This window comes from Fringilla coelebs, assembly GCF_963513975.1.
Source record: "Fringilla coelebs genome assembly, chromosome: 20".
In the NCBI taxonomy this organism is placed as follows: domain Eukaryota; kingdom Metazoa; phylum Chordata; class Aves; order Passeriformes; family Fringillidae; genus Fringilla; species Fringilla coelebs.
The window spans coordinates 3633144-3652131 of record NC_140046.1 but is presented as its reverse complement, the minus strand read 5'-3'; the positions used below and the strand labels follow the sequence as shown (position 1 = coordinate 3652131).

At 42.1% G+C, this 18988-nt stretch overlaps 1 protein-coding gene across 2 annotated transcripts in view; it reads left to right on the top strand.

The window, feature by feature from the left end:
• Positions 1-18988, top strand: part of SPECC1 (sperm antigen with calponin homology and coiled-coil domains 1) — a 72522-nt gene that overhangs the window by 49750 nt on the left and 3784 nt on the right. For both annotated transcript variants that reach the window (XM_084219079.1, XM_084219080.1), the window contains 7 exons: positions 2386-2531; positions 2727-2827; positions 3608-3689; positions 5970-6120; positions 7020-7122; positions 18126-18242; positions 18788-18847. In XM_084219079.1, the coding sequence (XP_084075205.1) occupies positions 2386-2531; positions 2727-2827; positions 3608-3689; positions 5970-6120; positions 7020-7122; positions 18126-18242; positions 18788-18847 (760 nt within the window). The remainder of the gene's footprint in view (positions 1-2385; positions 2532-2726; positions 2828-3607; positions 3690-5969; positions 6121-7019; positions 7123-18125; positions 18243-18787; positions 18848-18988) is intronic.

Sequence of the window (18988 nt, the reverse complement as noted above, 5' to 3'; positions counted from 1 at the left end):
CTCACCAGTGAATGAATGAAACTCAGCAGTGCTTTTGTGAAAGGGACTGCATGCTTTAATTCCTTTGTGGCTCCAGTGCTCTGCTTCCTCCTGGAGCTGCTCCACTTCAGCCAGCTGCACGTGCAGCATTTCTCTGTGTGAACCATTCATTCTTGTTTCCAGGAAAGCATACTGCACTTGCTGACATTTTGTTCAAATCCCTCATTTTTATAGCAGAACTTGTGTTGTCTCTTGGATGGCCTAAGATGTGCTAAGCTGAAGAAATTCTGTACATGAGGAGGAGTCATTTTGGGCTTGGAGTTATGGCTTATCATTAATCTTTCTAGTTTGTGCTCTCTGCTGTCCTCCTGAATTAGCTACTGCAAGTTAAGCTCTTGCTGTTCTGCTTCTCTCTTGAGAAGCCCATCTCTGTACACAGACATGCATCCCCTTATCATACAGATTTTTCTTTTTAAGGTTAAGTGCTCACCAGTTTCATGTCTCCATTGCTTGTTGGCTGCCATGTGTTGTTTTAGTTGAAGCAAGTGGCTCTCAGGACTGTTGATCTTACCTTTTATGCCAAGGTTTGCAGCAAGGGAGGCCTTGGTTTGCTGTTGTGATTGTGTTTAATCAAGGAGGTTGTTTCAGGCTTCCTATTACAAATATACAGATGGAAGATTACAGGAAGCATCCTAAAAAAAAAAAAAAAGGAAACTGGTTGTAACTGCAGCACTTGAATCCTCATAATGACACAATAATGGCACTTAAATTCTCAATTGATTCTTCTGTGGCACAGGGGCTGGTCTAGTTACTCTATTTAACATGTTTCCATCCTTCTGTAGTCAAAGGCCAGACTGAAAGTCTGTAATAGATTGCACTGGGTGGTTTGGGGTCTTGAGGCAGAAATTTATCCTTCCTCCATACTTTGCAGGGCTCTTTTAGCTTTTGTGGTTTGTGTAGCTCAGGTGCAGATTCTGTTACGTGCTGATTTGTTGTTCGTGCTTTATGAACCACAGAACAAGAAGTCAAGGCTGGAACTTAGGGCTAGCAAAACACTGGCTCCCTCAGAGCTCAGTGAATCTTATCCAATCTGCCCTTCCTCCTTATTGGATTAAGGAGAATGGAACTGAAATGGCTTTTTCTCCAGCCATCTGCCTCTGCAAGCTCCCCTGGCACACAAGGAGCTTCAATGAATTAAAAAAATAGCGAAGTCTGCTTAAAGACAGCACCTCCTTAAGCCCTGCCAGAAATAGAAACTTGAGTCACTCTAATTCTCTTATTCACTGACACCCTTTAGCCTTTTTCATTTTCTGATGGCTAAAGGGAAAGGCTCTGACTTCTATTTTTGGCTCACAGAAGTTGTTCAACCCCATAGGCACTTTCTGGATGGAGTCCTTCAGGCATCTTATGAAATAATTTCTGGTTTTGTGTTCATGTAGCTCTTGGTGTGTATCAAACACTGTAAATACAGGGAGGAGTGGTGATAGCTCAGGATCTGCTGCTCAGCACCTCATGTGCAGGTTCTGAGCAGGTGGGAGAGGTACAAATAATCTCTTTTTACATTGCTAGACTTTATTTGCTTGCAGCTTTCCTAAACTAAAGCTAGATAATTGCACTCCAAATCTACCTGAGAAATACAGGTAAGTCACTAAGCAATATCATGTAAAATACTTGACTAGAAGCAACTTTCTCTGTGGGATTATATTTGATGTTTAACACAGCTCTGGGCCTTCCTGTATGAACTTCTGTAAGTCCAGCACCTCATCTTGACTTCAGAATTTCTTTTCAAAGGAGTAACTTCTTTATCCTTCCTATTAAAATATGAAACATTTTCTATTTGCTTTGTCTTCATTCTAGCCATTGGATTTTGGCCTTCCTGTGTGTGCTAGGATGAAGCATTTTAGAGTTTTATTCCCTGTATAAGTGCTTATGAATTGGATTGAGGGTTCATTTATTTAGCAGATATCTCTGTTGATAAGTTTTAAGCGTTGAGTTTTTACTCTGAAGTGTATTTGTCTTTTAGTTACTTTCCTCACTATAAACTGAGAGCCAAAGCAGCCCCTTGGCACCTCTGCTGTATTGAAAGCCCATCTTCAAGTAATTATTGATAATTACAAGAAGTCTCATCAAACCACTTAGTTTTTCCTATGAAAATCCTCCTTCCTGTGTGAGGCTTGGGAATGGGGATGAAGTGGTTAACAATGCAGACAAGTTTGTTAGACCCAGTGATTTAGTGTTTGCCAGGCACTGCAAGAAAAGGACCTGAATATTCTTAGAGTGGTCCATGTTCTGGGCAATGCAGTAAAACCTGCTCATTGTTGGATTTACCTCACTATCAATGAAGACCTTTAATCTGTGCCTGCACTTGCTGTGGGCCCTGACTTTGCTGTGGTTTGTGCCTTGCAGGCTGGCAGCTGAAGAGGTGGATTCTCTGGAGTCAGACACAGCCAGCCGCTGGCAGGGCGTCTGCCTCAGCAGAGCATCTCCCACACCTCCAGAATCTGCAGCCACTGTGAAGTCACTGATAAAGTCCTTTGACTTGGGATGCTCAGGTATTTTATACATTGTACTTTGCAGTGAAAGAATTTCTAGCAGTGAGCAGGATCTGCTTCTTGCTTCTGGATGGGTGTTTTCTGTCAGTGCTTGGTGCATAAAGATGGAATGTCACTACACAGTGGTTCTCTGATATGAAAAGAGAGTGATAGTTGGGTTTGAAATCCAGATGTTTCCATGGTTTTTCTTTGCAGGTAGCAGTGGACAAAATATCCCAGTTCACAAGGTGCCCAGGAGCCCTCTCAGTGGAATTCCAGTGAGGACAGCCCCAGCGGCTGCTGTTTCCCCAATGCAGGTACAAGGAGCTCTTCTGTCCTTGTAGATTCAAAAGAGGTGGACACAGTGCTGGCTCCAGCATCTGCTGACAGGGAGAAGGGGAAACTCATCTGTTTGTTTGCTGTGGAACATCAAATGCTGTGGTCCTAACAAAAAGGATCAAAGTGAGTTTGTCTGGACTTCAGCGTAGAGGTCTTGGTGGACGGATGTGAACTCTGGAATACAGTTCTGAGCTTTTATCACCATGGACCAGAAAAGAGGTTTTGGGAGTGAGATAGAAGAAACATCACACTGAACTAGGGAGCTGGCACATGAGCTGGGACACAAGGGATTGAAGTTTCCAAGATTTGTGCTTCCTGTTATCCAGTGAGGTCTGGGAACTGTGTATTAATGCCTGATGATGGTGGGGTGTTCGTTGAAAGCTGCTGCTGGGGCTGCAGAGACAGGAATCCTCCTGACATATGACTCAGGGTGCTGGGAGCAGAGTCAGGGTTGGGAACAGGCATTCTTACTTTTGGTTTGTGACTCTAAATTGTGTTTGGCAAGAGAAAAATCATACAAATAGAAGTGTGAAGTAGTTGAGGAACCTATGTATTACCAGATAAAATTTTGTCACTTTATCCTTCTATTTTTCACAGTTATTTACCCAACTCTAGGTGCAGCTGATACCCTGCTGAAAGGTTTCTCTATTTCTCTACATGCTTTGTGCTCTTGAGATAGCAGAAACTTCTTTTTGCTCACCTATTTAAGCATGATGGCCAATACTTCTTCAGTTACCTTTTGCACCTTTGTTTCACAGAGACATTCTGTGTATAACAATGCCAAGCCAGCCAGCAAGGGCATTGCCAGACATGCAGAGCTGTCAGACCTCCCTCTGGCAGGTAAGTTGTGATAAATGTACAGACACTGCCTCTTTCTGTTAACTAAGCTTGTTATTAACTGTTGGCCTCAGCCTGAGCCATTTTTCCTCTTCTTACATGGTCAAAGGAACCATGGAAAGTGCCTCCAATATCTTTGTTTTACAGAGCTTATTAATTTTGTTGTGCTTCTATTCCCATCTTGATCATAACTAAAAAACAGCTGATTTATTGTGGTTTGCCAACACAAAATCCCCTTCTTTATTCTGAAGGATCCATGGCACCTCTCTAATCCACACTGTGGAACTGGAGAGGGCTGGATTTTGTTCAACATGTATGTCTTTGGAACAAACCCAAAGCACTGTCTTCTGAGGGTTTATTTGTTTTTAAATTGAGCTTCATTTGAAATACATCAAACATTTCAGATACTGATGTGACTGTTTTAGGAGCAGTCATATTTGGGCTGGAAATAGTTTGTTTTGAGAGTTCTCAAGAGATGAGTTTGTTTTCATTTCACACTTTGCTTTTGTTCTCTTGTCATTTAATATTCTTTCCTACCAGTGTTTGTTTCCCATTTTCTCTAGGCCCTTTATTTTGATTATCTGGTCCTGAATGTGTTGTTGCATTGTAATCAAAGTTAGTAACAACAGATTCTTGAATTTTTAAGGACAGATGAAATATTATTTTCCTGTAGTGAAACTGCAGGAAGGGACAAAAAAAGCCCCAACAATCAGTCACAACTTCTTGATGGCTAGACTGGATTTTCTGCAATAGTTTGGTAATACAGAAGAGAAATTAGAACCTGCCTAAGCAAGCAGAAGTGTCTGCTTCTGTCTAGGGAAATGGACAGGGTTTATTTACTTGTATCAGTTGGTTTCCAGGAAGTCTTGCATGAGTGTGTAGATCCCAAACACAACATAAGACCTTTTTAATCTCTACCAGTTTACTGTAGAGTGAAATAATCTATCAGCTATGTAATATGATGCCAGCCCTTAACAATAAATATTCCACTCTTGGCCATGGATAATTTCTGTTATTACCCATAGACAGTTCTGTGAAAATCTGTTAAAATCAACAGATATTTTATAAGCCATTGTATGGTAAAAATTTATGGCTGCTTATCTAACAAGTCCCTGTATTTACAGCTTCTCTTTGTACCTGGATTTAATTTAGTTCCAATAATCCATAGCAAAGGCTTACTCACTGTAAAGTTGTAACAGCTCTGGTTCCAATCTAAATAATCCTAGAAGGCAGTTGATCCAAGTCCTGTGCAAACAACACTGAATCAAAAATTATCCCCAAGGAAATTCAGAGTGAAGTAGTCTCCATAATAAAAATCTTCTGGCTGATTCCATCTGACCAGTGTCACAGCAGGGTTCTGTGATGTCCCTAATGTGACCCAAATGTTGCATAGTTGGAGAGGAGCATGGATTACTTCACCCAGAGCTGGTCTTTGGCTGTGATCTTTGAGAGTCAGAGGTTTCCTGACTCCATCTGGACTTTCTAGCACCCAGAAATAAATCAAAGGGAGCTGAAGCTGAGATAAGAAAGAATTCACACCTCAGTGATATATGGCATTAATTGGTAATTATCATAGGGATGGAACTGAAAAAGAGGTGAAAAAGTTGTGTTCCATATCAGTAATTTCTGATAACATGATGTGCAATCCTGGCTTGTTACATCACCTTTTATTATTTATTATTATTTTATTATTTAATATAGATTGATATGCAGGGATTTTCTTTTGACTATACAACAATATATATAAAAATACATTAAATAAATTACATAATATGTATAAGAAAAATACAGATGCATCTGCTGTGAGTATATTGAGCCTTCTCCAAGTTAGGTCAGACATCATGAGGAGTAAGTGCCTTTCCCTGGGCTGTGTTCAGGAGACAGGAGGCTTTCTTGCCACAGGTCTGCTAATGGCAGAAAAGAAATCGTTGTACTAGGGCTGCTCAGTCATCTGGTGAAGATATCTGGTGCTCAGCTTTTGAACCTTGGAGACTGTAGATTTTGGTATTTCCCTTCATTCACCTGAGGCCCCTACCCCCCAGCAGGAGTATCAATCACAGGAAACCAGGCAGCCTGTACTGTTGAAATCATCAAAGCCATTCCTTGTTGTGGTCACCTCTAATCTGCTCAAGGTTTCCTAGCCCCATGTGTGTTTAATGAACAAATGAGTACATTTGTTTAGAATCAAAACAACAGGCTCCATATTGTGTGCTGGGCTGGCAGGACAGTGATTAATCAAATTCTTCAGGCTGCAAACTGACAGCTTTTTTTGAATTCCCACAGACCTTCTGAAGGGGAGGAATGAAGAGCTGAAACCAGACCATTACCTCCGCAAAAGCCCCTCCCTGGAATCCCTGAGCAAACCCCCCATGGCCTTCAGCAGCAGGATGCTTTCCTCTACCCCCAGCTGCTTGAAACCCCAAAGCAAACTCAGGTATCAGCCCAATTTCCTGGGAGGAACAGGGCAGTCCAACAGCTTTACCTGGAACCAAGATAAATGTTTTAATCTGGAGGATTTAATCTGGAGGATCTCTTGTCTCCAGAGCAAACTCTGCTGGCTGATTTTTGGGAATTACCAGGCTCTGTTAGATCCAGATATGAAAATTCAGATTGTAATGATCACAGTTATCTGTGAAATGGGAAATGAGGATAGCAAGCTTTCAGGAGCCACTGAGTTGTGCACAAGAACTCCACCTTGAGTACGTGTGGTCAGCCCTCATTATCTTACTGTCATCTTGCATGTTGTGGTGAGCTAAAAACCAGAGGCTCTGAGGGCTGAAGGAAGTGGAGCACATAATTTTCTCCTCTCTTGAGAAAAAACATATATTTTCCTCTGATCTCCATTGTTATTTCCACGAGTAGAAGCTGTAGAGTGAGACAATGTGGGTGTTTTGATTGTTGGCCTTTAAATGTTCTCAGCTTTCACATTTTTCATTTTATTCAAGAGCTTGTTTTGCAGCACCTCAGCTGGGTGTGAATTTACTGTTACAGGTTCTTTAGGCAGTTTCTTTACACCTAAATCCTAGTTTTCAATATATAAATTGTTGAAAATTGTATAAGCAGAGCTGATGAAAATAATAGCAGAAATGTTTGGTTAACACTCACCACTGCCTATCCACAGGTTCTGTTTTTTCAGCTCTTCATGTGCAGTGACACCACCTTGTGTAAAGGAAAACACTAATTGCAAGCTCCAAAGCCTAATTCAGTTTAGTTTATGTTCATGTTCTGTGCTGCCATTCTGCTTTGTCATACAGATATGAAAGAGATTAAAAAATTAAAAATTGAAGATATTTCAAGTGTATTTATTGTCTTATCCCTTCTTCCCTGGTTTAGTGTGGAGAGGAAGGACCCCCTGGCAGCCCTGGCCCGGGAGTATGGGGGTTCCAAGAGGAATGCTTTGTTGAAATGGTGCCAAAAGAAGACTGAAGGTTACCAGGTAAGACAGTAGGAACCTTTTTACTTTAATCACTTTCCTGTACTATGCAGTAAGCAGTCACTTCAAAGAAATATGAATAATGTTGTATCTTGATTTTTGCATGTTTACTTTTATGGGCTGTTTCCATCCTCTTCATTCAGATTCTTCTGGCAGTGTTGCCCTTTTCACTATTAGGAGTGTTCTCTGAGCATCAGCCTGTAGGTTTCTTTCTCTGATTTACACCCAAGTTGAACTAAATGTATTGATTTTAGAAAAAAGGATGTGGCTTTGCAAATATAGAGGCCTGTGTGACATCTCAGGGTAGCTATTACAGTCAGAAGAACCAAAGCACAATCACAATATTGATTTATGGTGAGAATTTTGCTTCTCTACCTTCACTGCTTTGTTTAGAGGAATTCTCTTTTGGACATTCTTCCTCAGCCTCTCATTCCCATTGCACCCTCTGCTGTGCATTCACTAACTCATCATGAACTTGCTTTTCCCAGCCCCTTGCACTCCCATGGTAGGGCTGATGTTGAGCTCCACAGGGAGTTTTTATCATTCTTGAGTACAAGAAATGGAGTGAAGAACGTCATCCTCCTTCCTGCCTCAGCCACTGTGAGGGTGGGATGAGGTCATGAGCTCCACAGAGCAGAGCCCTGGTGACTTCTTTTCCAGAGATAACACCCCTGTCTGTGAGGCATCATCTGTGCAAATTCCAGGATAATCTGTCATGTCATTCCTCACATGAAGCCCAGAACCAGGGGGAAGTTAGGATGCAAACTCCTTTCAGCCCTGTGACACAGCAGAATGAGAGCATTAAAAACTTGCTGCTTGGCTGCCTAACTTCTCTTTTTGGTGGCAAAATGTGTGATAGCAATTCCTCATCTGAGCTGGGGGGGGTGGGAAGAAGGGATTTCTTTCTGTTTAAATTATGATTTCATTAAGCAGTTTGAGCAAAATGGATTAAAATATTTGATACTCTCAGTACCAGATTTCCTGAGGAAAGCTGGATGAGTGACCTAGGAAGGTATCTAGGGACGAGACCTAGGAACCAGCACACAAGATTCCATCTTTTAAATGCTTTAATTCATACAAAACTTATGCTGTAGATAGAAATTTTCATCCTGCTCCTGGCAAATATAGACTCACTTAGTTTAATTTAGTTTCAGATCAAGTCCAGCCATAAACTCTCCTTGCATGGACTAGAGTGGGAACATTCCCTGGCCTTGAACTTCAGCATGTTCCCCAGGAGGCAATCTCATAAAATAAACCAGGGACACTGAGGGGAGTTGGGGGAAGTGCAACACAAATTAGCAGCAGCCTGGAGGGTTTTGTTTGCTTTTTAAAAAAAGAAATTGCATGAGTTTACAGTAACTGAAGGGAAACATGAAAGCATCTATGTTTCTGTAATTGGCTATGTCAATTCTAAGATCCTTATTTAAACAGTGATTTGATATCAGAAAGATATGCATACTGAGTAAAAATATTGACAACATGAAAACAGAATCACTGGAGTGAAAATAAAGTGGGAGTTCAGTTTAAGGACTAGCAGAAAAGTGTATGAAAATGGGATTGCATAAACTGTGACATGATAGATCATATTATTTCAATTGTCATATTTTGGTGCCCAGATGAATGTTATCTGGCATTTTGGCCATTGATTCTGAATAACTAAGCAGGGGAGGTGCAAAAAATCTCAGTAGTAACAAGAACTGTGGTGAAATCAGGCTTTGGACTCAGTGTCTTTGTGCAAAACTTTGGTGGAAAATCTCCACCTTAAAACCCAAATCTAATGTATGGTTCCATACAAGAACTGTGCAGTGTCACAGGCTCTCTGCTGCCAGATACACAATTCTGCTGTTCCTTCTTCCTCTCTGGGTTCGTTGACATCATCGTGTGTAATGTAGGGCCATGAAGTGACCAGGCTTGAGAAATGCTTTAGTGGCTCTGAAACTCATTTACCACAAATACTTTAAACCACAAAGCCTGCTGAGAGTAAGCTATTTGTGTTAAAATAGCTTTTTCTCTGTTGTCTTGTGGCTTTTTTTCATCTGTTTAAAAAGATGATACATCCTAGCAGCAGTGTGAAGCAGGAATTGGGTGCCTCTTTTCTAACAGGCTGGGTTCCTGTGAGCTGGAACTCCTGGAAGCTGCTGAGAGTCATTCTTGCTGTATTATCACCTCCCATAATCATGTCATTAGTGACTGTGGAGTCATTTAAGTGCCCTGATTCTCTTTGCTCTCTGTGGAGACCATTTGTCAAGGGGCCAAACCTCTCTAGATTAAAGTCTATTGCTATTCACAGATGTACTGTGAAAACACAGAACTTTAAGAGGCACTTAACCCATGATCATTAGAATTGAGGATTATTGTTTATGCCACACATGCTCTCTCTAGAGAGGAGAAGGAACTGCCACCATGTTAATGAATATGGAACTATTTTCATGCTCTTTCCAACCACTACACACCCTTCCTGTGGCCCAGAGGAAAAGAGGATCTGAGAGTGGCTCTTTCCTCTGATATATTTTCATGGCTATTCTTTTGTTCAAAGCGGTGTTTGGTTTAACAGGACCTATTTTGCATCCACCACTTGTTGAAGACCCACCATCTCTCACAGTAAAGCTCTGTGGTTGTTTTAAACAGAAGAATGCTAAATAGGAGCAGACAGGGAATGTCCTAGAAGTGATAAAGGGAAATGGCAGCTGTACCTCTGGAAATGTTTGTATTTCATGTATTCTTGATCTGTGTTTCAAGCCATTGCATGGGGTCACCTCCCTGACTATGGCAGTGTCAGTGCATCAGCTGTGGATCAAGGCAGCTCTTCATGGAGCAAAGATGCAAAAGCTTAGGCAGAAAAATAAAGCTGTTGCAGTATTTGCTGTTTGTTAAGTAATTATAGAAGAGACTGCTCTACTGGTGGTTTGGCAGTGGATGTAATATAAAGCTCTTTATCCTTTGTGTTCAATTTAAACTCAGACTAATACCAGCTTTTTGTTTACGAATTTGTGGCTTTCTTTTTCTCACAGGAATTTGCATTTCTTTTCTCATTGTGCTAGGCAGTATTTCCTCCAAATCCTCCTTGTTCTCAAGCCCTATTCCATGCTGTTAGCCCCTGTTTTTCTGATGCTTTTTTTGCCTGGTTTGCTGGCTGGATGCGATCCAGCATGGATTAAGTGTGACACAAAGATGGACATAACATATTCCCTTTGGTGAGGTGGTCATGGGATCATTCTCCTTTGGGAGAGGCACTCTGCTGGGACACACTGCCAGGATGCAATTTTTGGACTGCAGATTTATCAACCAGTGCATTCCTGGGGCTGCACTTTGTGAGGACCTGCTTTATAGGACATCCCAAAGCTCCTTCATGGACAGTTGTACTTTAACACATCCATGTTTGAAGGTTTCTTCTTTATTCTGGAAAATAAGGGCTATTTTTAGAAACAAGAAGTCTGTTACTTCTATGTATGTCATTAGTGTGAACAGTTGATATTCTCTGTCTACTGAAGCATTAGTCTTTTCTAATTGTCAGCTGAGCACTTTACCTCACTGGCATCATCTGGGACTGCAGAGCTGTGTAAATAATGTAAAAAAAAAAAAAAAGATATAAAATATAAATGCTACCACAGTCCTCAGGGTTGGTAGTTCCAGCAGAGTTGATTCTTCACCAGAATTAGAGCTGAATGGGACAAAACCGAGGATCAACCTCTGAACCTGGTCAGAATGTAATACCTGGGACTTGGCTTGCTCAAACACTTCCTTTGGCACAAATATGATGGAGCTTTGTTTTAAAGCCTTGAGAATCCCAGCACAGCTGTGCCTTGTTCTGAGGAAATACAGGAGAGAACCCAGTGGTTTCTTAATCACCAGATGTGCACTCCAGATTGATGTCTGGAATTAAAATGCAGCAGCCGAATCATGGCATGTGAGGAATAACCAGGTTGATTACCAATGTAGTCACCCCTTCTCAGTGATGCCAGTGCACAAGTGTGCTTCCCCAGTGAAGCCAAATAACTTGAGCCAAGCTCTACCTTTTTTCACATAGAGGGCTTTATCCTTTAAACAAACTCAAGCCTCTTGATTGGAGGGATAAAATAAATGCAGCTCTCTCAAGCGTCACTTTCTAGCCTGCTGGGTCATTTTAAAAATAGCATTTACATTCTGTCCATCCCAAAGTCCAAGACACTTCCCTTGTGTTGCCTGGATGCACTGACAATCAGTGTGAACACTGAATTGATTGGTCACCAGCTGGAACAGCTCCAAACTGGGAATTTAACTGGCAGGGAGCTGGGCCCTGCTGCTGGTCCACCAGTAACCTTTGCTGGTGGGACCTCTGCCCACTTTGTTTCCATCCTCCACCCTGAGCCTGCTGCAGTCTGCAGCCTGCCCCTCCACCCAGGAATTCCAGGGCATGCCTAATCTCTGAATTCTCGAGACAGATAATTAGAAAGAGCTGTGGGAGCAGCCAGTGTGGTCATTAGCAATTCTGCACCAGGGCTCCAGGCAGGAAGTAGCTGTGCTGCTGTCTCGGACACAGAGTGGAGCTAATTCCTCCCCTCCTCTCTCCCTCCCCTCTTCCCCTGAGTATCTGTGTGGTCCTTGAGCATCTTCACTGCTGCAGCCTTGGGAATGAAGGGACCCAGCCCAGTCTGTTTCTTCTCTGTGGCATTCAGCACTGGTGTCATTTTTTGGAGCTGCTGAGAAAACTGATGGAAGTGGCAGTTGTGTGGCAAGCAGGGAGTTGCCTTTCAGCAAGGGAGCCTAACAAGGGGAATTCAGGCTGAAAAGAGACATGCAGAGCAAAACCCAGAACTGATTAATGTCTAATTGGAGTATTACAAGAGGGAGAGCTCCTCAGTCCCTGGTTTTGGTGTGTAATCTACCTCTGCAGACAGAATTGACTCCTGCTCTGCCTTCTCACAGAATGTGACTGGTGGAAATTACAGAAATACCACTGACATTTGATAAATACCTCTTGTCACCATTACCTCATCTCTGAAATGACCCAGACACATCCATAAAATTACTTCTGCCTAGACCAGCTCTCATTTGATCCTGTATGTTTAACAACCAACCAGCTCCTTGTGAACTTGGTTTTATACATTTTCTGTCTCTCTTGTGCATAGCAATAAATTAAGACCCAAACTGAGGAATATGTACAAACCCCTGTAACTGTACTAACCTTTAGTGAGACCTTTGAAGTAGGTGACTTTTAGTAATGAGGATGTTGTCATGGGGTTATTTGCATTCAAAACAACTCAGATTATTTCCTAGGAAAGCTTCAAATTAATCCACTGCGTGTTATACGCAGTGCCAGCAGCTCCTCTCAGCCTGCGTTCACTAGAACTTGTTCTCTTTATAGAAAGTCAGTCTTTATGGATAAAAATGCAAACAAAAGGAGCAGTAAAAGGCACCAACAGAGCTGTTGGGCTCCTTAGGCAGGTTGGTTGCTCACTGCATGGTTGCAGGGATGGTTTCAGGGTCAGTAGAATCTTGCCTTGCAAGCCAAGGAAATAGCAGGCTACATAGTTACTTTATTACCTGAACTGTCTCCCATTTGCTGCTACTTTCATTTTTTATTGTCTTGTAAACTTCAGCCATTTCAGCACCATCTCTCCCGTGTAACCACAATATCAGAACTAAGCTGCCTTGAAGAGGTCCTGAACCACAGGGAGAAGGAGCTGAGTTTGAAGAGTGCACAGATTATTTTAGAATTGCTTTACAATTTACTCTGAACGATGTCTGTAGGACAACTCCTGTCCAGATGAGCTTGTTTTAAATACAGAATTTTAGAGAGGATCATTCCACCTATTCTTGCCAGTCTGACATGGGTAGGAAAGTTAATATAAGATAATTGGATCTGCCTTTTTGGTGTCTTCTCTGGGTTTTGAGATGGAAATAGTTGGAAGCTGAAACATCTTTGTGTGCAGGATGTATAAAATCCTTTAAAAATTTCCTCTGTTTAAATGTCTCTGCTCTATGTGAATTCTGTAGCACATTGATGTTTGATGCTTTTGCAAAAAAAAAAAAAAAATACAGCCATAAATCCTCTAATATCTTGTCTTTGCTAAAGGGCTCATTAATTCACACTTACTGAAGCAAGTGATGAATGGTAAACCCGAAGCAGCACCTGTGGCAGCAGTGGGAGAAAGGAGCAAACAGAAGCTAAAAATGTGATGGGAAGCAGAGATTCTTTATAAAAAGAAATGCAGTAAATGGCATGGCTTTTAAAGAGCTGGCATCAGTTCCTTTTCAGTTTGTAGTGCTGTTATGACATGATTTAACTGCGTTTTCAGAGAGCATTTTGTGATCTGAGCTCTGCTGCTCCATGCATGTGTAATCAGCAATAAGATGCACAGCTAACTGACATGCTGAAAGAAGCATTAAAAATATGGATTATGGGATAAAAACACAACATTTTAAAGAAATTTAAAGCAATTCTTATGGAGAGTGCAGTTGCCTGGGCCATTAGAACCAGGGATATTAATACAGGCTGGAGGATAGGAGGTCACCTGGCTTCCTTCCCAGTCCTGGCTACCCACTTAATCTCTGTACAATACATTGCTGGTTTGATTTCTTTTAATCACAAGGCATTACTTCATTTTGTATTCCATTTAAGAGAAAAAGATTGGTAAGAGAATTCAGAAAGCTTCCTGGTAGTAAATGGACTAAATGTGATGTCCAAATCACTTCAGACTTGCAGCTCCCCATTGAAAATAGCTGTGTGCAGTTGTCATCTGGGTGTACCCTGCAATTACAGAAGAATCCAGGCAGCCTTTAATTTCAGGCATTCATGCCTTTCATCCCTGTTAACTGGACCTGACCACACTTCTCATTCACCCAGAGTTCCAGTAGATTGCCCAGATGTTTCATATCTTTGCTGGAGCGTTTCAGATGAACTGGAGTGTTTTATTTGTTTAGAAGGCTGAAAGGAGCCATCCTTCCCTCATGTTGCTTCTTAGGCAGTGTTCAGAACTTGCCCAGTGAGAGCCTGAAGATTCCTTTGAACAGAACCTCTTTGGCTGAACCCTGTTAACCTGGCCCCAGCCAGTTAGGGTGTAATAAATGAAATTAGAGCTGCAGTTTTGTGCAGCTGTTGTTAAAGATGGGTAGGTTTGGGTCCTTTTTGGAAGTTGCCTCTTGAGGTACCCTGATCCATTTTGCTTTAGAAAGGTCAGAGTTCAGATGTGCAGAGCTGTGGCTTCTGTTCAGACATTTGTTTAAATATATCCACATAAAACCACTGAGCTGTTCAACAGGAGCTGTGGGGGCCTGGCTAGTGATGAGCTGGAGGAAGCTGAGCCACCTGAGGGAAGCTGCAATTAAAAACAAGGCAATTGAATAGATTCAATAAATTGAATATATTTACTCAATAGATTTATTTTCAAGTGCTTAATTTTATATTCTGCATGGGCTGAACCTCCATGATCAGCCACTCTGGCAGGTTCCTGGTGTGCCATTCCATACCAATAACTTGGGAGAGGCAGGAAGGGATGGTGGATGCTGAGAGAATGGAATAATGGTGCTCAGGTTGTATTTCTTGCAGGCTTTCTTCCTCCTCAGAGTTCCAGGCTAGCTTCAAGCTGATTCATGTCTGTAATTGATAATTCTGGCTCTCAGGGAGAAAATTATGACTCAGAGCCATTGCTGTGGGCACAGTAACACGTGCATAGTGGGAATATCTTGTATCAGGATTTTAACCTACTCAGACTGAAATGAAGAGTGCATGATGTCATTGTTGCTTTTTGCTTGGAGTCAAAGATCGAGTGAAATCTAATGGGGTGGTGGTTTTTTCCTCAGACAAACAAAGAATTGTTTTTAGTGAGAACAGATCACACAGATTTCCCTGGGTGTCTTTAGCAGGGCTCTCCAAGGGCTCTGTTATCTGCAGGAGAGGTCCTGTTCCTGGAATGGGGGGCTAAGGTCAATCACTTCCAGGTGTTTTGTGTCTTTTAGGCTTGACCTGACACTGATATCCTAGATTGTACATTTGTTATCCAAATAACATTGCCTGGATATTTCACCTTTTTTTCTTTAATTTTACTTTACTGTCCATGGAAGCAGACCCTTCTGGCCACTCTGGTACTTTGATAGCTGTGCTCCCTGGTGTGCTTCCAGATCCCAGGCTCTGAACATTCCCAGTGCATGCAGAGGAGTTCACTTGTGTGCTTGAAGAGAATTAAGTGTTTCCACTGCTTGGTGACTCTGCAGGAGTGCTGAGGACAGACCCTGGGCTGCCACTGACCACAGGATGTACTGTGGCAATATGACAGCAAATTTTTCCCCCTTTCCTGATAAATGCTGCAACTCAGTTTGATCTGAATCCCTACTGCATTTTCCCATTTCTCCCTGCACTCATTCTGCTGGCTCAGAGTGTTGCCATCCTTCCTGGGTGAGAAGCCACGTGCAGTTTTTCAGAGCTTGGGGTGGGGGTTCTGCCCTGAGCACAGTGGGACACAGAAATCACCCTGCATTAACAACCAGCATGGACACAAATAGCTCCCATATATTCAGGGACTGAATAGGGAGGGAGGTGTGGCAGCAAGACTGAGACAGTCTCTGCTGCCAAAATAATCAAGAGAAGGGAATAGTTTCCGAGGTGTTCATTCCCTAAATTGTTTTCCTTTTTTTTTTTTTTTTTTTTTTTAATGGCTTCAGGGGAGCCAGAGATCTTCCGAGAAATCAGAGTTGTCTCTATTTTGACTTAATTCCTCTTGGTGTGGTGGAGTGGGGAGGTACTACAAATAAATCTGCAGAGTAGCAAAACACAGATCACTTTTCATTTGCCATGTCCTTATATCCCAAACTGAAAAGTATCTAACACAGAGAAGCCAAGATGAAGTGCCAGGGAGAGGGGTTTGTACTGTGTATGAAATGGAAATTCATTTGTTAAAGAAAAAAAAAGCCCAAAATTCATTGATTCTTCTTAGATGTAAAAATGGAACTAGGTGGCCTTGAGTATGCCCAGGTAGTTTTTATTGTACTGTGAACTGAACAGTTGAGCTGAACCTTTGAATGTTCATTTTGGGTTTGCATTTAGGACAAAAATTCACATTTGAGTTCATTTTGGCAGTTGATTGTGGCAAACCACTTTGCAGCAGACTTCATCTGTGGTTCAAACATGGTCAGCAGAACCCCATCCTTGAACTTTTGCTTGTTTGTAAGACTTAGATCCAAAAGTTACTGAGGATGACTGGCTGGACAACGCTGTTGGGGAGGTGAGGATTTTTGGACCTAGTTTTGGTGTTGACATGAGCACTTCTTATGTAGACATTGTGATGTGGGAAGAGGAGAAGAGCTTTAGGTGTATTTAAAATTACAAAGATAAGTAAAATTATTAAACTGATTCTGGGAGAGTGAAATACTGTGTGATGGAGCAGTTTTGTATCTCACATGTCTCATAGTAGCATCATGAAAATGAGGATAGATACAACATTCCTACACAAACAAGCTTTCCCTTTTTGTCTAGTCCTGTTGCATAACTAAGGCTCTGTTTGTTCCTGTTTCCATGGCCTTTGGGAAAGAGGAGGAACAACCTCCATTTTCCATTTCTATCCTCCAGTATAAAATGAGAATATTGGCATTTGCTGATAAGCTATTTGCTGATAAAACGTATTGGCCTCAGTAAAAACACTTCTGTAACTTGGCAGTCAGTCCTTTCCCACTAACTGCAGATTGATAAATAGAAAGGAACTTGTTTGTCTGAAACTTTAAGAAAGCAGAATAATCCAGCTCAGCCAATTCCATACACACAAAGTTGGACTTCCAATTAAAAAGTTGCAGGTTTATAGAATAGGCAATGCCAAGGCAGCTTTCAAAGCAAAATTATTTTTTCTTGTGACAGTGTTCAGCCAGTGCCTCATTTCTGTATTGTCTCCACTGACAGATGTTGATAGAGCCCAGTCCAACGTGGTGGCTGGTCAGTGTGGCTTTCTGAGCCCATTAGAGTTGTAGATTTATTACAAAGTATCTTAACCTGAAATATTCTCTACTGCTTCAATTTGAGTCATGCTTGGTTATGGACATTTATTACTAACTGGAAATCCTGTCTGACTGGCCCAAGTCCAGCTTGGATAACTGATCAGTGAGGCATCAGAAGCAAGGAGCACATGCTGGAATAATTCCTGTCTGGGTTTTAGTGTCTGCATCAGCTGTTGTATGAGAGATGCAGTAAAAGCCTTGTCTTTGGGGGAGTCTTGAAAGAAATGAGAAAACTGCTAAAGAAAATGCAGGGGTGGGGAGTGTGAACTGAAGCTGAGCACACAGGAGGATGTGGCTGCTGAGGAGGGTTGGAGGTGACTCCACACCTGCAGGAGGGTGGGAGAAGGTGCAGTGTTCCAGAGCCTCTCTGCTCCAGCAGCTCTTGCTCTGTAGCAGTTCACTGTTCTGTTTTTAGCTGCTATTTGCAACTACAGCTGCAAGACTTGGCCATGGGAATTCCTGAGTGTGCTGGTATGGCCAGGCAGTGCAGACAGGAGCATCAGAAAGGTCACCTTGTTCACAGGAGCAGAACTGGGCCATGGGCCTGTTTTAACTGCAGCTGTGCCCCATGAGAGCATCCAGGGAAGAACCCCCAGTGCACTCTGTATCCCCAGAAATCTTGTGTTTCAAAGGAGTTCTCTGCAGATGGGCTGACTTCAAAATGCCATTTTCTGTTTCTGTGGTCACTGCAACCCCCCATGGTTCTGGACCTCAGCTGTCATGAACAGGGAAACTGGGCTTGCTTTGTGCATGTGAGTGCAGCCTTGTAGTGAGAGGCTGGCAAAGAACAATCCAAGTGTCTAGAAACAAGGGAAGGAAGTTTATATTTGTCCATATAAACTCCCAACTCTATTAGACTATTTCCTTGCAAATTTTTCTTCTTCACCTCCCTCCTTTTGGAGGTGGCAGTGGCGGGAGTGTCACCACAGATATTTCTAGCTCAGCTCTGGGGTTTTTGTTCCATGGATGCATAAAAACTATTGTTTGGAGATGTTGTTGTTGTTGTTGTTGTGTTCAAGGATGGCTTATGTTTTCTCTTACAGAATATTGATATTACCAACTTCAGCAGCAGCTGGAGTGATGGGCTGGCCTTCTGTGCTCTCCTGCACACATACTTGCCTGCACATATTCCTTACCAGGAGCTCAACAGCCAGGATAAAGTAAGTTGTGTTGTACATTTGCAGAATTCAGGGTGAACAGAATGGATGAAAAGGGGAAGGAAACCAACAGTGAACTCCCAGAGAGAAATGCAGGGACTGCTGGGTGATGAGTCAGTGACAAGTTGGCTAAATCCAGCAAGTGCTGCAAATAAACACAAAGACAGTTATGTATCACAGTAAGAATTACATTATGTACAAGAATGCCTTATATTAAGTAAAACCTCTGCAGAAACCTTTCACTCATAGTAAAGACAGAACTGTAGTGGTTTGTTTTCCAGTTGTAACCAGTTTCACAGCAGCCTATTTGTCAAAAACAGAGGGTGTCACTCAGGCAGAAGTAGATGAGCTGTTCAAACACAAAGAACTTGTGAGTGAGTAAGATCAAAAAAGAGTGAGACTCAAAAAAGAGTCTGCAGGCAAGTATGGAATCCAGGGGTTTGGTTTGCAAATACACCTGCTCATTTAAACTTACTGGGTAACCAGATGCAAGGAAAGGTTCAGGAATAGTGCTTTGATGTTAATCCTTTTGAACTTTATTTTTACAGAAGAGAAATCTGCTGTTGGCATTTCAAGCTGCTGAAAGTGTGGGCATCAAACCCAGTCTGGTGAGTAACCTTTGAGCAAGGGGACATTTGCTGCAAACACCATTCCAACACCTTTCCTTGTTGCCATGTGGCCAGTCAGTGACCTTGCACTCGAAATGTCACACGGTGCTGGGGAGGGCTGCACCACCATCAGGATGGTGT